Source organism: Sinocyclocheilus rhinocerous, unplaced genomic scaffold (assembly GCF_001515625.1).
Source record: "Sinocyclocheilus rhinocerous isolate Xijiao unplaced genomic scaffold, SAMN03320098_v1.1 scaffold907, whole genome shotgun sequence".
Taxonomy (NCBI): Eukaryota; Metazoa; Chordata; class Actinopteri; order Cypriniformes; family Cyprinidae; genus Sinocyclocheilus; species Sinocyclocheilus rhinocerous.
The window spans coordinates 57,727-79,863 of record NW_015662569.1 but is presented as its reverse complement, the minus strand read 5'-3'; the positions used below and the strand labels follow the sequence as shown (position 1 = coordinate 79,863).

Here is a 22,137-nt window from a genome sequence, read left to right as displayed (position 1 = left end):
TGTGTGTTTTCTGTTTTTAAACCACTCTCCCTCGAGGAAACTTAAAGGAAGCATGTGTCTCACGATCATTTCACTATCAGATAAGCTCTCTTCTCGGCTCACTCGGGTACAGCTGCGCTTACCTGCAGTCGTGAATGCAGTGATGGACAGCTGTCTTTCCTCAGTCGACTGCTGTTTTGGTTTTTATGGGATTTCTCATTGTGATGGTGATATTATGATAACTCAGTTTCACTGATTCATTTGATCAAAAGTATTTCCATTTTGTAAGATCATTTAGTAAGAAGATAATTTTTATCAAAGTAATTCTTAAACCAAATTCCAAACTTTGCGAGGCAGACGACAACATTCTGTGATCAAATGCAATCAACTCATTAACACGCCACACAGCGCCAGCCAGTGCATTTAGTTATCACTGCGGAGAATTTATCATGGATTCCCTGTATTTACGGCCAGAAAAGCATCATGCAGTAAAATTCGAATAGTGTTTTTATTTTTCGAATAATAATTACAGAGCGAATATTCGACTATTTGTGCACACCCCTAATTAACATGCGATCACCGTGATCTGATCAAGCAGATCGGATCATCAGTCAATCAGGACACGGCACATTTACACTTGGCAACATCAAGTGACTTCTCTATATGGATAACCGATCGGATCTCTCTTTCCCGCACTTTGTGTATTTGTTTTGTATAAATTTGTGTATTTGTTCTTTTTCTTTTTTTTTTACTGACTGTTCACCTGCCTACTGTGGTATTGAAAAAGTATTAAAGTGTAGGCTACTTTAAGTAATAAACAGAAAGCAAAGTTACATTGATATAATATAAGTGGCATTAATTTTTTTGTTTGTTTGTTCACATTGATGTAGGGCTGCACGATTAATCGAATGCGATTGTCACGCGCATCTTGTCAGTAAAGCCGGTTCTGTGATTAGTAGTAAATCTCCAGCACGTTCTTTCAGATGGAGCAGCGTTTACTACACAGACGATTTAATCGCGCGATTATGAAATTGAAGAAATTTTTATTATATTCTAGGACAAAAAGATTAAAGAAAAAAAAAAGGAAGGACTATCTACTGTAGTTATATGGATATTGCATACAATATGTTTACCCTTCTAAAAAAAAAAGTTGGTTAGCTGGTTTCATGAAATGACTAAGCTGGTTAAGATGGGGTGTATCGCATGTTTTAGAGGGATTTTCAGCTAGTTGACCAACTAAACAAACAAAAACCAGCTGACTGAGAGATTAACAAACTCATTTATTTGTTTGTTGATTTATTTATTTATTATTATTAGTATATTATAGAGGACTCATATTTTAGCTGGAAGCAATGGTATATAGTAGTGTTGTCAAAAGACCCGGTACTTCGGTACCAAGTCGGTACTAAAAAAATGAAAACGTTACGGTACCAGGTTTTTTTAAGTACCGGTGGTACCGAGTACCCGGTAAACCCGGTTCTTGATGCGCTATCCGAAAGGTACTCTTCATAAAAGCACTGAGACATTGCGACATCAAAACGAGGAAACACACCAAACTAACAAAACACTTTAAAGACACCCAGATCAAATGAAAGAGTTCAAGCAGGTAAGTCAACCCTCTACGCACACCTTGGCAATATAATCGCCATTGGCTAGTTTTTTTGTTTACTCGCCAGACTGATATACTATTTTACACACACACACACACGTATTAGCCAATGGCTAATGTTAGACATTATTTAGTCGCCCAGAGTAAGATTTAGTCGCATATGAAAGAGATTTACTCGCAATGTAGAGGGTTGTAAGTTTCATTTTAATTTTTTATATTTAGATCAGTGTTTCCCATACATTTAGATTTTTGTTTATATACGCTGTCAATTATAGTTCTTAGAAAAAAAATCGCCGTAATAGGTGTAAAATGTTGTCGTAATCGGCAACAATTGGTAGCGGCAGGTCACACTTACAAAAAAATTGCAATCGTGCATCTCTATTCTGAAGCAATTAAAGTATCAAAGTAGGGCTGCACGATAAATCGAAATGGAATCGAGATCGCGATTCGACAGAAGCTGCGATTGTCATGCGTATCTTTCAGTGAAGCACGGTTCTGTGATCAGCAGTAAATCTCCATCCAAACGCCAGAGGGCGCTCTCGCGCTGAAACTCCAAATACGCCTCGCAGAAGAAACCCAGAAAATGCCTATCGCTGCAGCTGAATAAACAGAAGATTCAACTGCTTTCATTGATTCAACGTGACTAATAAACACACGACTACGGCAATATACGGTTTATCTGAGTTCTTATTATTATAATTTTCATTAAAATAAAGTATATTTATAATACAATGCCTTTATCACTGCTTAAATACTATGAAATATATTGCGTGCCTTATTCTGTGTAAGAAGCCACATCATCTCACAGAAGGATTTATTTCAAACACTCAACTGACGTTATGAAGTGAGTTTGGAGTAAAAATATGTTATTAAATGTGGTATTTTCACATGCTTTCAGATGGAGCAGCATTTACTTCACAGAGCCGTAGTTCACTGAGAAGCTATGCAAACAGCTGTCATTATCGCGAACGATTTCTTCGATTTCAGAATCGCGCAATAAAATCGTCTGCGATTTTTTTGCGTAGCTTGTCAGTGAACTACGGCTCTGTGTAGTAAATGCTGCTCCATCTGAAAGCACGTGATGATGATTTCCTGCTGATTACAGAACCGGCTTTACTAACAAAATGCGTATGACAATCGCATTCGATTAATCGTGCAGCCCTATATCAAAGTTTTGTCTTGAATGTGTCATTGTTTAGGGCAGAGCAGAAATCAGTATTTTATATGCTAAACACTGGCTTGCACACCAAGATCAAAAGGTCAAAAGAGAAATCTTGTGATAAATATGGTTTCAAATGTCACACAAAGTTTATCATGTACATACAAAATCATAAGCTAGCATGATTTGCAGTCTTCCAGTATAAACTCTGATCCTTCAAAGCACTCTTCAGATAAATATCACACAGTAGACTAATTTTATATATAAAAACAACTTCTATAATAAAAAAAGCTATTTTATTCATACTTCTACACTCACTGCTGCAGCTTGATTATATTTTTCTCCTTCACCAATAGTGACTATTTTGTAATAGGCTATTCTTTTTTAAGTTATTCAATAGCTTTGTGGAAAGAAATCAAATCAATGGTTTTAATATCTGTATTTATTTTGTAATCAGACAGATTCAATCGGCAAACTCCTGGTTTTTGGTCGATTCATTAAAAGTATTTTTAATACTTTTTTATCCTATTTTATTTTTAGTGGGGGCAGGTTTGAAGTGAATCAAAGACATATAACAGTGTAGGACACTGATGTATAATTTATACAGAGTGGTGCAGTGCAATTTCCAAACTAATGATGTGTATGTGATCTGGTTCTTTTTAAATGAATCAAAAGGATTCGTGAACAAACGACTCGTATGAATGCGTTCTTTTTAGCGAATCAAAAATACTTATGAATCTCTCATTGTCGATTCACTACGAATGCTGTTGTATTTTAAACTAATTAATTAATTACATATTTTGTTTGCTTGGTATTTTATTTAATATACAGTTATGGTGTTTTAATAACTATTATTAATCGCATTATGCCTCTGCATTAGGTGCTCCGTTAAATAGGCTACTTTTGCAAATAATTTTAATTATCTAGGATTTACGTGTTATGTTGACATTTGAGATGATCAGCATTCAGTAACGGTTGAGTCAACAATAATTATTGATTTCACAAAACGAATCGTTATAGAACTGGAATCGTTAACCTAATCGTGATCCAAACACTTGGCTTTGATTATTTGGAAGTAATTGACCAAACGGCTCACTAGACTGCAAACCACCACAATTCTATGAGGTTTCAAACATGTACTTACATGTACATCCATTTGTGGCGTGTGATGCGGGTCTGCTGGACCATACTGCTCCACTTGGTCGAATCCAGGGTCCATCCTGTGGAAACCTGGCCCTCCTTCAAACTCGGGCGGGCAGAAGTCGGGAGGTCTGTCATCAAACTCCGGAGAATGGAAAGCATATTCAAGCTCTGGACGGTAAAAGCGCGGTGCTGGTGGTCTGTTCCCAAACTCTGAATGATGATGGAAATGTGGATCAGGTCCATCAAAACGCGGGGGAAACTCATGTCTGTCGGGAAAATCCAGCGGGTGGTGATAAGGCTCATCGTCCATCATCAATCCCTGCGGCTCACGCATAAACCCTCTGTCCTCTTCCATGTTGTCCATCATCATCATTCTGGGGGGTTGGGGTCCGAAGTCGCGATGGGGCGCAGGAAACCTCTGTCCAGGTGGGCCCATCGGGCGGACGGGAGCAGGACCGCGAAGCCCGCCGTGAGGGGGAGGAGGTCTGGGTTGAGGAGGCGCTGTGGGCCGCATGCCATGTTGTGGTCCAGGTCCTGGAGCTTGAGCTGCTCCCTTTCCTTTCAAACGCTTGCGGTTTTTCCCCATCTCCCAAAAGTTTGCGGCTACTGGTCAGTAACGTACAGCAGTGAACGGCGATTTCACTGCGCGTGCAACCATGCAGATATAGAACCGTTTACGTCACACCAACGCAAACAATAAAATAATAATAAAACTGTTAGAATACATTTGATTTGAGCTGTGACAGACTCAATTGACGCAAACTAACGCTTAACGCGAAGGTCCACCGCACGAACTTAATTCAGCAACAACACTAGCATCGAAGAGAGCCAAATGGCCAGCGGAAATGACGCAATAGGTTCAAAATAAGAGTGCACAAAAAGTAGCACGGTGCCTGTTTTTTATGTAATGTTGTCTGGTGTCTGCTATGTTCATTCATTCATTCATTCATAGATAAATATAGAAGAATGTAGCATAAAATATAAAGCAGTCTCTAAAGTAAAAATGTAGATAATTCACTAATAGATATTTCATAATAGATCATTCAGTGACATGACAATAAAGTTGTGCGTCTAAATGGGGACATTACATAGACTACTATTGTTTTTACATACAGATATGTATACACTTTTAAACCTAAACCCATCCCTACCCCTAACCCTACCTCTCACAGAAAACTTTCTGCATTTTTACAATTTCAAAAAAAAAACTTTGTGTACTTTATTTTTATACCACTTTTACAAACGAGGACGTCCCCAAATGGAGGTTTTTGGCGATTTGCCAGGTTTTGCTCACTTTTGGGTACAAATTTGTCCCTAGAATACGGTTAAGTAGGCACACACACACACACGTTATTACTACAGTCAGTGACCCTTGCTGGGATAATCGGAAGCTTTAATGATTGGTGGTCTTGGATTCATTCATGTCATTTCAGACTCACCCACGTTAACCTGGGGTGTATTCCAGAAAGCACGGTTAACTTACCGTCAGCTAAACCCTGACCTTTCGGTTGATTAACCCCAAACCTTGCTTAGGCTACTCGAGGTATGTGGGTTCAAAAAACGCGTCCGGGAGTAAGTTCATTCAACTCCGAGTATGTTCCTGGTTAAGACTCGAGACATTCTCAACAGAGCGACGAATCGACGAGTCACTATGGAAACGGACGCAAAGAAAAAGCGTGCCATGCTGTTTCTTTCTCTTTTTTTTTTCAATGGTCGTTTACATGCTTACTGCATATCGCCAACTAATTGATGGTTGTGCAATCATTTTTCTTTTTTTTCCGTTTAATCTTTAATCCTTGAGAATATGAATTATATTGTTTGTTTCATGAAAATTATATATTAAGTCATATCAGATATGTATTTTTTATTATAGAAATACATTATAGAAAATGCCGATCCATGTGTGAGATGATAATATAAAATGTAATAAATATATATGAAGAGTTCATTTGCAAAAACAGATAACTTCGTTTTTAACAATTCTCAGAAATCATGTTTTTTCATTGCGCGTTCCAGTTAATCTCAATCAAACTGCAGTTGGGTTATTTTGACTAGGTTAAAAAATAACTAAAAAAAACCCCCCCGCTAACTAACACAATAAAAACATGAGAACATAATAAAAAACATGATTTTTGACCATTTCACCAGAGTTATCTGTTTTTGCAAATAAACTCTTCATATAATATAATAAATTAAACATTACCTTGTCATAATAGTATTTTATAATTTATACAGATAACTGTTATATATGCCAATAAAATAAATATAATAACCATATTAGAATAATATTACCTTATTTATTACTTATATTAGCGCTTTATAATTAACATATCATACAACTCTCTCTCTCTCTCTCTATATATATAGTAGCCTAAATATTAAATTAAGCAAGCCCTTTTTAGGATCTGCTTGTACTACCAACTTTGTTATTAACAGGAATAAAGACTTGTCTAGTGCAATAAAGCATGTTCTGTTTTGAATCCGCAGGGCTACTCGTTTTCTCAGGTAGAGTTCATTAAGAGCCACACCCTTCTAATTTGAGGCCAGTATAAATCAAGATCAGGTGAGTGGCTTGGTGTTGCTGTGGAGGTGAGCTAGTTGTTTCAGAAAGTTTACGAACTTTAGGTGATAAGGTGGGCTTGAACACGTGTCTTTTATTTTTCTAGGGTTTAAAGGCTTTGCATTAATTCCTGCTTGCTGTGGTACTTGAGTAAAATGGTGAGGTTACTGATGGTCATTTTCACTGGATTTTTGGTGTTATTATTTTAGCACTTCACTGCCGTTTTGACCTTTGGTGTGTGCTTGTGTCTTGTCTTGGGCAAACCAGAGGGAGTGTATTTCCATACATATTGGTCAAGCAGGCATCCAGATGGGTAACTCCTGCTGGGAGCTTTATTGTTTGGAGCACCGCTTCCAGCCAGATGGAACTATTGTTGCTGATGGCAGCTCTGTGACTGACTCCTCTTTTGGCACGTTCTTCAGTGAAACTGGTGCTGGGAAGTACGTTCCTCGTGCAGTTTTCATTGATCTAGAGCCGACCGTTGTTGGTAAGACTGAACACCGTTTAGGCTTTCTATTAAGTTAATGTTGTTCCTGTATTTCCGGTGAAGCTGTATGTTCTTATTCCTTTTGTTTGACCTGCAGACGAGATCCGTTCTGGACACTATCGACAGCTGTACCATCCCGAGCAGCTCATCAGTGGCAAGGAGGACGCCGCCAATAATTATGCTCGAGGTCACTATACCATCGGCAAAGAGATTGTGGACTCTGTGCTTGACCGGATGCGCAAAATGGTGAGTTTACACTTGCACAAAAAAAGGTTATTTTATTAACATCTACAGCTCACTGAAGAATCTTTAACATCCATGGAAGGTGCCCTAATGTTCTTCATTAAGAAGTGTTTATTTATTTTTTCTTAAGAACTGTTCACGGAGTTCATTGGGGAACTGAAAATGTGGAACTTTAGATGAAGAATTCCTGGCTGGATCTGAATTCTCTCTCTTTTCCCTCTGATTTCTATCTAGGCGGACCAGTGCACTGGTCTGCAGGGGTTCCTGATCTTTCACAGTTTTGGTGGCGGAACAGGCTCCGGTTTCACATCTCTACTGATGGAGCGACTGTCCGTCGACTACGGTAAAAAGTCAAAGTTGGAGTTCTCTGTATATCCGGCCCCGCAAGTCAGCACTGCTGTGGTGGAGCCCTACAACTCGATCCTTACAACCCACACTACTCTGGAGCACTCCGACTGCTCCTTCATGGTGGATAACGAAGCCATCTTTGACATCTGTAAGCGAAACCTCGATATTGAACGCCCCTCCTACACCAACCTAAACCGGCTCATCGCCCAGATCGTGTCCTCCATTACGGCGTCACTGCGCTTCGATGGAGCCCTAAATGTGGACCTTACAGAGTTCCAGACCAACCTGGTCCCGTACCCACGCATCCACTTCCCACTGGTCACCTACTCTCCCATCATTTCAGCCGAGAAGGCCTACCACGAGCAGCTCTCCGTACCAGAAATCACCAATGCCTGTTTTGAGCCAGCAAACCAGATGGTGAAATGTGACCCTCGCCGTGGAAAGTACATGGCCTGCTGTTTGCTGTACCGTGGTGACGTGGTTCCGAAAGACGTGAACGCCGCCATAGCCAACATCAAGACGCGCCGCTCCATACAGTTCGTAGACTGGTGTCCCACGGGGTTTAAGGTTGGCATCAACTACCAGCCGCCCACTGTTGTCCCAGGAGGGGATCTGGCCAAGGTGCAGAGGGCCGTCTGCATGCTGAGTAACACCACTGCCATTGCAGAGGCGTGGGGCCGCCTGGACCACAAGTTTGACCTGATGTATGCAAAGAGGGCTTTTGTGCACTGGTACGTGGGTGAAGGGATGGAGGAAGGAGAGTTCTCGGAGGCGCGAGAGGACATGGCTGCTCTGGAGAAAGACTACGAGGAGGTTGGTGCTGATTCCACTGAGGACTGTGGGGAGGATGAAGAGGAGTATTAAGTATGTGAAATTGCGTGTGTATATTGAGTAAATAAACTTAAAAGCATCTGAACCCTTTTAGTTTGGTTCTTTGACTAGTTTTGCCTTCATTACCTTGAGCGGCTGTGGATTAGTTGGGGTTTGGGTATCATTTGTGTCCTTTGGTGTTTGGGGAGCTTGATTGAGCCACAGAAAAAATACAGTTCTGTTGAAACGCTACAGTTTTAGAGTGCATCCTGAAACACTCGGTCATAATTCCACAGATGGATCGCAAAAGCAGCTGAACAAAGCAACCAAGTTTCAGTCTCTGGTTCAACTCATGCGAAGCATGTGGATCTGCCACCGTAAATGCTGCGTAATAAGAATTTGGATATTGCAGCATGTTCTTTGCTAGAATTCCCCCCTTTGCTAGAAATGTACATTTTCTTCAGATTCTCATTGCCACGGTATGCTGACTTAATACTGATAGTGTGGATCCCTTGCAAGGAAAATGTTACTTGTCCTGAAATTAGTGAAAAAATCTAGGTTAATTAAGCTCCTAGAAGATCCAGGACTACGGTGTGTGTGTATTTATTATTATTATTATTATTATTATTTTTTATTTTTTTATTTTTTTTTAACAGATGTAAACCAATCTAGACCAGATTAAAATGATGCCTCATTGTAACTTGGGTGGATTTAAATAATTCAGATCCGTATTTGATAAGCAAGCAATTGACATTGGATGGATTTTTTTATTTTTTTTTGTTCAGGTGTTCCAGAGTATATCAGTTGCAGTAATCTTGCATCTGTATTTTGTCGTCTTTTCGGTTTTGTCACGTGAGTGCAATTAAACTAATTTTTTTTTTATTTAAAATAATCTTTGACTCCTGCATCTGACCAGTGCTTGGACTTTCACATGACCACTCACGGTTTACAAAATCCTCACAAATATATCTCTTTGTAGAGTCTCTGTATAATATTATTCAGCTGTTAATTAATATAGATATGAAGAGGCTTCCTTGAGAAAATCACCAGAAACGCACCCATTCACTCTTCACAAACTTCAAAACACAAATATTTACATTTAGAGGTTGTATTAATTTGTCCATTTAAAAATTTTTAAATTACTGATTTAAAAAATTAACAATTGACTTTTTTTTTTTTTACAATTTATACTAAAAAATTGCATAAAATAGTGCAAGTATGTGGATTGGGATGCAGCTCCACAGTGATTGGTGACATTTACAGCTTGGGTAATTGACACAAAAAAACAACTTTGTAGCAGAACTTATGTGCCTATGGCAATGATGGCAGACTCCAAATCTCATACTTCTGGGGGTCCTGTGGCAACAGCGCAACTGGCATTGAGAAGAATGGAAACGCTAATGAAAAGTATAAAATGAACAGGTTTTGAACGTTGAACTACTAAAGGGACATTCACAAAGCATGCTTCCTAACATGAAAATAAATGTGCAAAAAAGACTAGGGAGCTTTTCTTTGGCTAATGTTCCACACGGATGCAAACAAGACCAAAAAAAAAAAAAACAATTGGAAGAAAAGCATTTATTTTGTGAGCTGAAGTTGAGCAACTTTTTTAAAAGTTGAACAGAGAAAACATTTCAGGAGATGGACAGTATATGAATATATAGGTATCTCAATTCAAAACTGGACTTTTGAAGATATTTTATATCCCCATCTCTATACAAGTGAACAAACATGTCCAAAAAAATTTAACTTTTTTTTTTTTTGAGGAAGAAACTGAACTAAGCGATGAAGGTATGTGTTGCTTAATGCGACGAGCTACAATACTTTTAAATATTTATTGCCATTACATCTTAATGAGACAGGACAAAGTAAAAGGTTTAAGTTTGTAGGTTTCTGGTGCCTGACACAACCAGCAGGTCACTGAAGCACCATCCTCGTCATGGACTGTTGTCTGACAGACTGGTCATTTTTCATGCAGCCCTTAAACACGGATGCAAATGTTTCAATGTTTTTTCTTTTCAAAATCTTTGCAAATATTTCCAAATGCTTACAATCATTCAAATGGCGATCAACCAACTTAACGTCATATATGAATGCATTTAAAGGAATTTAAAATGGAATAAAGGCAAGTACTTTTGGTATTCAAACTAAATACACAATGCCGACACCTATGACCAGATAAAAAAAAAAACCGCTTTCTTAATGTTTACACAACCCTCCTCCTTCAATTTTTGACCAAAAATGTAAGTTGTTAATAACAAAACTATGAACAGGTTCAAAAAGATAATACCTCTACAATGTCACAATTAAGATCCTTCATTGAACTTAAAGTACCCTCATCAGCCAAGGACGAAGTTACAATTTCGTAAGTTAAAGAAACTGTAGCATAAAACTAAATAAACGTGAAATTCCACTTTTGGTGTAACAACTAATTTACGCTAGGGCTCAAAGTAGGTGCTAAGTGCGAAGCAAAAAGACCATGTTACAAAGAAACTTACTCCAAACTCTGGATTCCCACAAGAAATTTGTGTCACTTTTTTCTTTCTTGTATGGGTGTGGAATTTGTAGTGTCTACTTTTACATTGGTAGACATCGTGTAAGCATCAGTCTCAGGGTCATTTAGTCAAAAGGGCTGAAGTCCCTCTCCAAGTTTTCAGATTCATCATCATCAGAAAAAAAGTCATCGTCATCTATGTCTTCCTCATCGTAATCCTCGTGCCATTCTGGAACGTATTCATCGTCATACTCGTCATCCTCCTCTGCTTCATCGCCAGGGTCCTCGCCGGCGTAGTTGTTGTTGTTGTCGGAGTCTCCAGACTCAGAGCCTCCATCAGATTTGGACCTGAAACAAAAAAAGGAAAACTTGTACATTTCAAGAATCGTCAGAAGTCAGTCATGCTTCTCTGTAAACGTGTGGCGGCTCAACTCTTTGTTGGCGTCTGCGTGGTTAGCCAGATTAGAAGCCTGTGCTGTCTCCTGGTCTGGCCCAGTCTTGGACTGATATCCTACACGGAAGTCCTGCCAAAAAAGACCATTTGTCGCAGATGGTCAAATGTGTGCTTTGAAGGCTATTAATGAACAACCTCAGAAAGTCCATGAGTGATAATACAGGAGTAGATTTACCTGAGTGGAGTGCTGGAGGATGGCCACAAGACGCTCCTGAATTCGGCGAATGAGCTCCAGGCCAGTGTTTAGGTGTTCGGGTTTTAGGAGTCGGACACAGGATGCAAGATCAGTGCACTGCAGCAGCGTCTCCTCTGAAACCAAAATCACAACTAATTTTATCATCATGTAACCAATGCATCAGAACTAAACATGACTGAATTGGAGCACAACAGTCACAACAGGTTTTGGAAGTAAAAATCCTATTCGATATACAGTGGTGTGAAAAAATACAGGGGCTGATTTCTTATTTTTTTGCATGTTTGTCACACTTTAATGTTTCAGATCATCAAACAAATTTAAATATTAGTAAAAAATTTGTAAAAAGATAACACAAGTGAACACAACATGCAGTTTTTAAAACCTTCATTTAAAAACTGCATGTTGTGTTCACTTGTGTTATCTTTGACTAATATTTAAATTTGTTTGATGATCTGAAACATTAAAGTGTGACAAACATGCAAAAAAATAAGAAATCAGGAAGGGGGCCAACACTTTTTCACACCACTGTATAAACCTTTTAAGACCATGAGCTCAGACGATATGTGCTTCTGCAGGGAAAAAAAACTAAAACATACATACATGGATAATTTGTTAATAGTTTCTTATCAGAGCTTTTTGGTTTGGCTTGGCTTAAAGTCTACAACTATTCACTCCGAAATGTTTAGAAATCCCTATAGAGAATGTGAATGGGAAAAATACTTCCAAAAAGTTTGTGGCTACTGTTGCAGTCTATTGGCAAATGTAAGCAATGCAGAGTGTCTGATTGGCAGAGTGCAGAGTGAGTTTTCCCTATCACCAACCAAGCAGGATCTGCAGAGCGTTAGTATGAAGGTCCAGAGCTTCTGTCTGTTGCTCCATCACATCCATCTTCTCAGTGTCCTGGTTGTAATAGCTGTAAACACACGAGTACGCCAGCACCTACATGACAAATGACACAAATACAGCGATAAGAATAAAGAAAACAACTGGAAACATTGAAAAAAACAAAAAACTAATATTAAAGCCATTTAAGATTCCCACCTTTCGAGCTTGGGCAAGAATCTTGCAAGCGTCGATCACAAACGTCAAAGACTTCATCTGTAAAGCTTCGTTTATAGAAAACACCTTGTTCTCCAGATTGATTGCAAAGTCCTATGGAAAGCAATAGTCAGACACTAAAAAACAAAACACACTAAAAGGTTTGAAATGAATGTGATTAATGGCTCCAACAAACCTTGGCTTGGTTATGAAATGTGCATCTCTCATTGTAGTCTTGGAACTTCTTCTCTTGCCTTGCAGCTTTGCTGACCTGCGATTGCATATTAATTTACAGGACTTTTAGCGCTGGGCAAAAAAAGTTTGAATATTTACAAATCACAATACTCAATTATTTAAAATCTGTGTAAAATTGGCATAAAACGGTCTTTCGGGAAATCTGCATGTTTATGAAAGTCTTGTGTGTCCCTTTTTGTGTATTACATTTCAATTAAAATAGGCAGGCAAATATTGCCGTTTATTGCATTTGTGTTAGTGCATATAAAATGAAAATCATTCATCCTTGTGTTCAGTCAATGAAAGTGTTGGAAATAGGATCATATTGCAAACGGTCTTCGTGGAAGATTTGTATTAATCAAAATATGAATTAATCAAGTACTATCAATGTGAATGTAGCCATTCATTTATCACATTATTCTACTATTATAACCATGTATTTGCTTGTGTGTATAGAGAACGAAATGTGCTGCCATTATAAAAGTATATGGTATATCGTATTTTGACATTAGACAAAATATATGAGGCCCCCTTTTCCACTTAATATAAATTTAGGCCTCCTGTCTACTTCCTGAAAACAGACTGGAGTCACAGCCAAAAAAGATAACAATAACCACATGTATTGAACATGCACTGGAATAGAGTATATGGAAAACTGTATGAAAGAGTGTGCAGACACAGACTCTACAGATTCTCTCGGCTTCATTATCTCTGATAATAAAGTCTATCTTCTTGCATCAAAACCTCAAGACTCCGAGGGTGATTTCTCACAGAAGCCACCGCATCTTCTTAAGACACTTACCATGGCTGAGCAGTTGTAATAATCTTTATGTGTTGGCTTCCACGGCTTCAGGCATCTCCAGCAAAATCCGTGATTACATTTGGCACACGTCATACTACACAGAGAAAAAGACATAAGGCATGCATTTAGTATTAAAGTTAACGGTTACATAGTTCTTCAATTGAATAATAAATGTGAGGCATTTGTGCATGTACACTCACTGCAAGCAACCCTCGTTTTTCTCAATCTGGGCCTGGCAGCTGGGACATCGTTTGGATATAAGTTTGGCCAGATGTTTACTCTGTGCTTCCATACTCATTCCCTCGTAAAAGCCTCCATCATCCATCCACTGAGACATGTGACTGCAGCTGGCTGGGTAGTGCGCCTGATGATTGGACAAGAGAGTTTACGGAGGCATGACTATAGATTACGCAGCACAGCACAGGCGTAAACAGAGCTGGGTAATAACGGATTACATGTAATCTGGATTACGTAATCAGATTCCAAAAATTAAGTACTTGTAATTAGATTCAATTACATTTTAAAATACTCAGAATCAGACTACAGTTACTTGTTTATTGATTACATGATCACATATTACCAAGCCAGTCAATTTGGCCAGTCACACTTTTAAATACATTTTAGCTTTTCTATAGTAAACTATAGTAAAAATTATTATTATTTTTTTTTAGATTTTACTATGATGACACACAGTGTTGGGGGTAACGCATTACAAGTAACTTACGTAATCAGATTACTTTTTTCAAGTAACTAGTAAAGTAACGCATTACTTTTTAATTTACAAGAGAATATCTGAGTTACTTTTTCAAATAAGTAATGCAAGTTACTTTTTTTATTGATTGACAGCTCTCCTGTCCCATTGCTGAGAGAAATCAGATGTTACTGTAGTTCTAAAATAAATATGAATATGCATTAATTCATCTCACTCACAAAAAAAAAACAGATTCAGTATTGCTCAAAATTAATAAAAATAATGCAACTCAGAATATGACGCAAATCTGCAATAATTAAATGTTAAACAACACAAATATGCTTTATGTATTTAATCCCATTCTATTAACCAATGTCTTTGCTTCTGACCTTTGATGATCCAGTTCAACCGTACTAATAATCAAAAATTACTCTAGACAAACATTTGTGTGTCTTTTTTTTATTGCTGAAGTGTGTTGAAATTTCTTCTTCTGCATTCTACTGTACGGACGTAAATTTACTTTCCCTTCAGCCTGAGGCTTATTCATTTCACTTTTGGTGTGAAAAGGCTTTTATATTTGCCAAAAATATAACTTTTTTATTTTAAAAACAAACAAGCAAGCCCTGTCCAGATTTTAAAAGTAACGCGAAAGTAACGTAACGCATTACTTTCCATAAAAAGTAACGTAATTAGTTACTTTTTTATGGAGTAACGCAATATTGTAATGCATTACTTTTAAAAGTAACTTTCCCCAACAGTGATTACACAGAGCAGCAGCAGCAAGAGTGTAAGGTTGTCGAGGCAACCAGATACATTGCCTGCAAATTACTTACACTATGTCTATTTATGCTGCGCTATAATAAACACGCTGAAAAAAATGCACTATAGACATGTTTGTCAACAGAATGTCAAAGTAGGCTTTTATTAAACAAATCAAGGAGTGAATTTCTCACCCACTGCTTTAAAACAGATATCAGTTGGACACGATTCAAGTTAAACACACAACAGCAGACACACAAACACTTCACTGTATTTAGTAAATCGTACTGAAAATGGCTGATTGTTTATAATGTAAAATCTATGTCTAGGTTTTGTTTTGTGTAAACCGAATAACATCTGGTGTAAATAGTCCTCCTTCTGAAAGGCGGAACACCCAGCTGCTACAATGGAGCGTCCCGCAAGCATCAAGCATGGCGTCAGCATCTGACATTATTTTGGTTAGGTCCAGATTTCTCTGCAGCTGTTGTACGTTGTAAAAAACACTGAATATCCATTCACGCCATGCAACTGGCAAGCAGTATATACTATAGGCTATTATCAGCCAAAATGCAGATTTGTCAATTTATTAATTTATTTTAAAAATAACAATTTAAAGTGTATTAAAACAACTACATTGTATGCATATTTACTTTTATTATTATAATTTTTTTATTGTAAAATCTTTCAGTCGCTTGGGGGGCACCTCTGCCCAAAGTAGGAAACAATTAAGATTTTCTAATATTTTTGAAAGAAGTCCCATATGATTATCATGGGTGCATTTCTTTGATAAAAAACAAAACAACAACAGTAAAATTAGTAATATTATAAATTTTATTACAATTTAAAATAACAGTGTAAGTTTTGATATATTCACGGTAGGAAATTTACAAAATATCTTCAAGGAACATGATCTTTACTTAATATTCTAATGATTTTTGGCATAAAAGAAAAATCGATAATTTTGACCCATACAATGTTTTTTTGGCTATTGCTACAAATATACCCCAGCGACTATCCAGGGTAGTTGTTATCCAGGGTCACACACACACATATATTATATATATATAAAATTTTTTAGTTTACTCGCCAGACTGATATACACATATATATATATATACACATACACATATATACACATACACATATATATATATACATATACACATATACATATACATATATATATACACACATACATATGAGTTCTTACTAGAACCAGGAAGTATAACCATATTAGCCCGGTTCTGTCAACACTGCATTGGCTTCCATTGTACACATTTTAAAATCTTGCTAATTATAAAGCTCTGAATGGTTTAGCACCTCAGTACTTGAGCGAACTCTTATCATATTATAGTCCTACATGTCCGCTGTGAGAACCAGGCATGTCCTCTGCTCAATCTGACCTGTGCTGCAGCCTGGAATTAAACCACATCATGCTGGTTTGTCTGGCCAGAGGAGAACTGGCCCCCCAAACAGAACCTGGTTTCTCCCAAAGTTTTTTTTTCTCCATTTCTGTCATCGATGGAGTTTTGGTTCCTTGCCACGGTCGCCTTTGGCTTGCTTAGTTAGGGACACAATTTCTGGCAACATTGTTGACTTGACTGCACAGACACTACTGGAAGAGAACTGAACTGAGCTGGATGATGACAACACTGAATCAACAATGAACCTAACTGATAAACTGACTGATTTCTATTGGTGGGACACGGGCTGGGCTGGGGCCTGAGCGTATCGGGACAGTGCCTAAATCTGAGGCCCGTGCAGGGCTCTAGCTGTGAGCGCAGTTGCGCTGTATGTCAATGCACTAACCATGAGGCTATCGGTGCCGACTTCGTACTGGATTTTAAAATATTACTAATGTAGATGTTTATTAAATGTATAAAAAAAACAATGGAATATAATTACAGTATTTTTTTTTTTTGATTAAGCTATAGCGTTTGTGCATTTATACTAAATGTATTTAGACTACTGTTTTTCATGCAGATACCTAGACACCATATAGTTGCTACTATGGAATACCAATGGTTAATTTTAATACTTATTACAATAATACTTATTACAATAATTTTAATACTTATTACAATAACAATAATTTTATGTTATTGTTTTGATAATAATTACATTTAAATTACATCTGCATCCTAACTCAAGCTACTACTACTGTCAACTCAAGTCAAATCGGCATTTCTGAAAGACACATTTTTTTAAATAATATTAATATTGCAGCCTTCACTATGCTGAAGAAATGTGTGAAAAGAAATCTGATATATGAAAGAAATCTGTAATAACTTTTATAGCCACATCGCTCAGCCCTACTTCCAATACACATTTTTTAAGAACAGACAGAAGAAAAGCTGTCAATGTGTGTCTTGAATTGTTTTCTCTACCCACCTCTGTTAATTTGTTAGATCAATAGATAGTTGCTGCATGCATGAGATGTTACCGTTGTCATCTTTGCATTAAAAATTACATACCTGAGCGAATGACATTTAATGACAGTCGTCATAAACATGCATAAAACCTCCTTCATATTCCGATGTCAACCCTCTACGGACACCTTAGCAATTTAATCGTAAATTTGAATGAAGTAAATTTTTTAGTTTACTCGCCAGACTGATAGATATATATAATGTTTGTAAAATGCCACAGTTTTTTTAATATCTGAAAGTACACTCTTAACATCAGTCAGTCAAGCATTATAATATGATATTATGATAATCAAGCATAATGTAATGATAGAACTTCAGTAATTGGAATTAAAACTTGGTAACCGTGTATGAATGCATATTTGTCATTTTAACTGAACTTGGGACTGGTGGTGGTGCTTAAGATATTGTTGGTCATTCAGTGTTTCTGTAAAAAAACAAGGGAGAAAAAAACGAACAATAATACTGATAAGATAATAATACTACTACGAATTCTACTACTAATAACAATATACAGCGCTCTAAGGATTGATGAGCTGCTGGGTTCATGAATATTAATCACGTTGTCAGTGTTTGCTCGAACTGATTTGCTGAAATCAAAACAAGGACGGTATTAGATGAGCACCAGCCAATGAGATTGCCATTTGCGCATTAGCTCCGCCCACTACCGGAGAAACCGGCATATCTTAAGCTTGTTCCTAAAAGCTAAATAATGAATAATAAATGAACTCCGTTATTTTGACAGGAGCTAACGATTGACGTTATTTAGTCGCCCAGAGTGAAGATTTACTCGCATATGTGAGTGATTTACTCGCATTGTAGAGGATTGATAGGCTTTTTTTTTTTTTTACATTCTTTACACAAAACGTTTTTATTTGAGTTGAAATATGACCCGCACATATTCTCAACAGGTTTCTCTATATCAGCTATAATTAGAGATCAGATCATGATTTTAGTATTAAGATGACACATTAGGCAGATTACCTCTGGGAAGTTGCAGCTGAAACAGGAAGACCAGCAGCACTTGGAGCAGGTGCCCATGCTACCGATGTTCTCCTTGCACAGGACCTGGTCGCAGCCCTGAGGGTTGGTACACCAGGTCAGGTTGGAGCAGCACTCCACGAAGCCTCGCAGAAGGGCACTGTCATACTGCAGGAGAAAGCACAGGATACAAACTCATTCTCTGGTCCCTCAACTCACTGAGTATGTGTGTTGACCTGCTCATACTTTGGCAATGGTGTCCTTATCGGTGAGGATGTTGTGAAAGAACTTGGAGGTGGGCTGAGCCCGACAGTCTGTGATCGGACAGTCGCAGTTCATCACCAGATTCTGTTCGATACGAGCAGTGAGGTACTCCTGCCAGCAGGACTAACGGGAAATAGAAATGGCATGTCAACACAAGCACACAGTTTAACATAACATCAGATAGTGTACATGTTTAGCATCTAGCAAAAGTGATTTAAAACTAAGCTATCAGAGCATTGACCAATATACATGGGGGGGGGTTACTAATAGTTTGTGACAGCATAAATCCTCTTTTTGAGTTATAAAACTACTGTCAGGATTTACTAAAAACATGCATTTTAAAATTAGCGATGAAAAGGCATTTCTGAGGCTGACCTTACTGCATATGCATTGTAGGAGTTTCTCTTTCAGACACCAAATTTATGGGAGGAGAGTATTGAAATGAATCATACAAAGTGATTTACTAAGGCCATTATTTAGCACTCCACAAATAAGCATGTCTTAACCCATTTCATGCTTGTGTTAATATTTTGTTCGCAACTGATTATCATGATTATTATTATGATTATCACGATGATTATCTGCTTGTTTGCGACCCTACGCTAATTATGGAAATGATCCGGCTGTGTCGGTGTTCTTTAATTTGCACATTGTCAGTAGATCACCTGCACAAAACTTTCCACTTCCAACTGAGCATTTATGAGATCGTGGTCTCATGCTAATATGCTGTTTAGTAAATCTGGCCCATGAATACACAGATATATTACACGTGTAGCTCATAACTGTGAGTCTATAAAAAAATCAGGGTTTTAGCCTGTTAGCTGTGGGTCATCAATATAATAAAATGACAAATAATAATAAAAACGGACAAAATTAAGTTTGAGCACAATTTAAATATTCTTTCCCTTCCATGAAATCTTCCACTAAAGATACTTGCACTAAACAGAATTAAATCTAGAAAATCATGCTTCATCACTTTACATAAACTACAGGCACTGGCTTTTTGTAAAAAGCTTGGGGTTTGTAAAATTATATTTTTGAGTCTCTAATGCTCACCAAAGCTGCATTTATTTGGTCAAAAATAAATAAAAAAACTGTAATATTATTACAATTTAAAATAACTCTTTTCTATTTTAACATTTTAAAATGAAATGTATTTCTGTGATGCCAAAGCTACATTTTCAGCATCTTCAGTGTCACAATAAACATTTCTTATTATTATCAATGTTGAAAGCAGCTGTGCTGCTTAATATTTTTGTGGAAACAGTTATACATTTTTTCATGATTCTTTGATGAATAGAAAGTTTAAAAGAACAGCATTTATTGGAAACAGAAATATCTGTATAATGTAAATGTCTTTCCTTTCACATTTGATTAGTTTAATGCATCCTTGCTGAATAAAAGCATTTACTTCTTTAAAAAACCCCCGACCCACTTTACATTAAGTGTCTTTAACTACTATGTACTTATTTTTTTAAGTATGTTCTTAAAGAGACAATTTATTTTTTAAAGAGACAAGCCCTATAATAAGTCCCACCTAAATGTGCAGTTTCCATAGGAAACACGTCAACACAGTGTTAAACTCTGAAAGGTTTTAGCCCTACACTCACCCTGCAGCAGTAATGCATGCAGCAGAGCATGGGAGGGGGGTCGCTCTCTTTGGACTGGGAAAGGCACACGGGACACTGGGCCACGGGGCCTGGGGCCGGCTGGGGGTTGCGGATCTTGAGGCCGGCAGCCAGGACCAGGGCGTCTGGGTCGTCTGTGTACCGCTGGATCAACAAGTCCACGTTCCATTTGCAGTGCATGAGCAGGTGCTCGGCCCGGTCCAGATCCAGGCTCAGGGTCCCCGCCACCTGCTGGACGGTGCGCTGCATCAGCTGCTTGACCTCCTCTTGAGTCATTGTGCGACCCATGGAGAACAGCACGGCCTCCAGCACGCCGTCCTCCGGATGCTGAGGGGGAACTATAAGGCCTCCCAGGCTGCAGAGGGAGATATACACACAGAATGTCATTATGTGGATGTAGATTGTGAAATCGCTGACTTTCAGGGAAGGGCATTTCGATTCTTAACAGCAGGCTCAGACAGAATCTGCAGACTTTTCCAAATTTGCAGTGGTAACATGGTAAAATTAAATCCTACACTGTATTAATTCTTCACTGGTAGCTGAAAGAAATAATATTTAATAAACAAAAAAAATCTTCTAATGGTTTTCTAATTCTGTGGACTTGCTCATCAACATTTATTACCATATAAAAGCCACAACATTTATTGATTTTATTCTGGTCAAATATAGATTTGAACTTTCTGATGTGCACCATTTTAAATAAGGTAATAATACAAGTATCTCTCTGCATTGATTAAAATACAAGTTGTTCATTTTGAAAAATGTATCATCACCTTTGAATCAGATATCAGCACATCCTGAATACATTTAGGGATGAAAACCTCTTTTAGAGAAGTATGAGTGTGACAAGATACGGAATCATATAGCTAAAAATAATTAAAAAATAAAATGACTTATTTGTATTTACATAGAATAAATGAGCAACAAACATGATTCAAAATTGAAAATGTCTTTATTTTCTTTAAGTGGTAAACATAAGTTGCCTTGTTTCAAAATATCTAGCATATTTATGCTAACATTCTGTGCTGAAGAAACATAAGTATTAGATTTTTAAAAAGTGGACGAAAACAAAGAACAAATTCCCAGTAGACTGAGTCTTTTAAGCGGTAGTTCACCCGAAAACAAACAGTCTGTCATCTACTCACTCTAACGTCGTTCCAAACCATTAAGACTTTTGTTCATCTTCAAAACACAAATGAAGATATCTGAACAGACTTAATTTAGCCTTTTATTCATATATGAACATTGATTAACGTACAAACATAGCACATTGAATATGGTAAATGGAAGCTTAAGTGTGCCAACAACCAACAACCAATGAGGATTGCTTTTGCGTGTCAAGCAAGTACGTTTGAACAGCAATTGACCATATTTGACTATGTATGTGAATAAAAGACTAAATTAAATCTGTTTGTGACTCTTCAGAAGACTTGGATTAAACTAGTGGTCGACCGATATGGGTTTTTTGACAGCCGATGCCGATATCTTGGAAAGCAGGGTGGCCGATGGCCGATATAATTTTATTTATTATAATTCATATTTAAGAAATTTGAAATCATTTGAAAATGGATTAAAAATAATTGTGTAAAATAAACATACTTATACTTTAGAAGACAAAGCATTTTTCACAAATAAATAAATATTTAATAAAAATCTAATTAAAAAGGAAGTAAACACTGTAACCAACAGGGCACTCAGTATTCTGGGAAGTTTGTGTGCATTGGGAATCATTTTTTATTTTTATTTTTTCAAATAAAGCCAAGGTAATACTCATTTTACATACAGCACACAGTGAAAAAGACATGAATATGACAGTGAGCAAATGCATAAAG

General features: G+C 37.4%; 3 protein-coding genes across 7 annotated transcripts in view; 1 reads left to right on the top strand and 2 right to left on the bottom strand.

The window, feature by feature from the left end:
* Positions 1 to 4,717, bottom strand: part of LOC107728064 (uncharacterized) — a 31,741-nt gene extending 27,024 nt beyond the window's left edge. The window contains exon 1 of the mRNA XM_016538125.1: positions 3,892 to 4,717. Within this exon, the coding sequence (XP_016393611.1) occupies positions 3,892 to 4,476 (585 nt within the window). The 5' untranslated portion in view covers positions 4,477 to 4,717. The remainder of the gene's footprint in view (positions 1 to 3,891) is intronic.
* Positions 4,718 to 6,509: 1,792 nt separating this feature from the next.
* LOC107728065 (tubulin alpha-8 chain-like) lies at positions 6,510 to 8,444 on the top strand. Its single transcript, XM_016538126.1, has 4 exons — positions 6,510 to 6,608; positions 6,718 to 6,937; positions 7,035 to 7,183; positions 7,415 to 8,444. The coding sequence occupies exons 1-4, from the start codon at positions 6,606 to 6,608 to the stop codon at positions 8,390 to 8,392; spliced, it is 1,350 nt and encodes a 449-aa protein (XP_016393612.1). The 5' UTR covers positions 6,510 to 6,605; the 3' UTR covers positions 8,393 to 8,444.
* A 1,457-nt stretch (positions 8,445 to 9,901) lies between these two features.
* The window catches only part of cul9 (cullin 9), a 59,443-nt gene continuing 47,207 nt past the window's right edge, over positions 9,902 to 22,137 (bottom strand). For 3 of the 5 annotated variants that reach the window (XM_016538120.1, XM_016538121.1, XM_016538122.1), the window contains 11 exons: positions 20,288 to 20,660; positions 18,660 to 18,800; positions 18,417 to 18,581; positions 13,757 to 13,920; positions 13,557 to 13,650; positions 12,717 to 12,791; positions 12,524 to 12,634; positions 12,304 to 12,421; positions 11,462 to 11,595; positions 11,265 to 11,356; positions 9,902 to 11,180 (listed from right to left, as the gene is read on the bottom strand). In XM_016538120.1, coding sequence (XP_016393606.1) covers positions 10,958 to 11,180; positions 11,265 to 11,356; positions 11,462 to 11,595; positions 12,304 to 12,421; positions 12,524 to 12,634; positions 12,717 to 12,791; positions 13,557 to 13,650; positions 13,757 to 13,920; positions 18,417 to 18,581; positions 18,660 to 18,800; positions 20,288 to 20,660 — 1,690 coding nt within the window. In that variant the 3' untranslated portion in view covers positions 9,902 to 10,957. Of the gene's footprint in view, positions 11,181 to 11,264; positions 11,357 to 11,461; positions 11,596 to 12,303; positions 12,422 to 12,523; positions 12,635 to 12,716; positions 12,792 to 13,556; positions 13,651 to 13,756; positions 13,921 to 17,824; positions 17,860 to 18,416; positions 18,582 to 18,659; positions 18,801 to 20,287; positions 20,661 to 22,137 lie in introns of those variants that run through there. The other 2 variants (XM_016538124.1, XM_016538123.1) reach the window with 2 other exon arrangements.

Excerpts from the sequence above, each read along its gene's own strand:
- LOC107728065 (XM_016538126.1), top strand. Across the intron at positions 6,938-7,034 it reads TCTAGAGCCGACCGTTGTTG|ACGAGATCCGTTCTGGACAC; the intron begins GTAAGACTGAAC and ends TTTGACCTGCAG. Across the intron at positions 7,184-7,414 it reads TTGACCGGATGCGCAAAATG|GCGGACCAGTGCACTGGTCT; the intron begins GTGAGTTTACAC and ends ATTTCTATCTAG.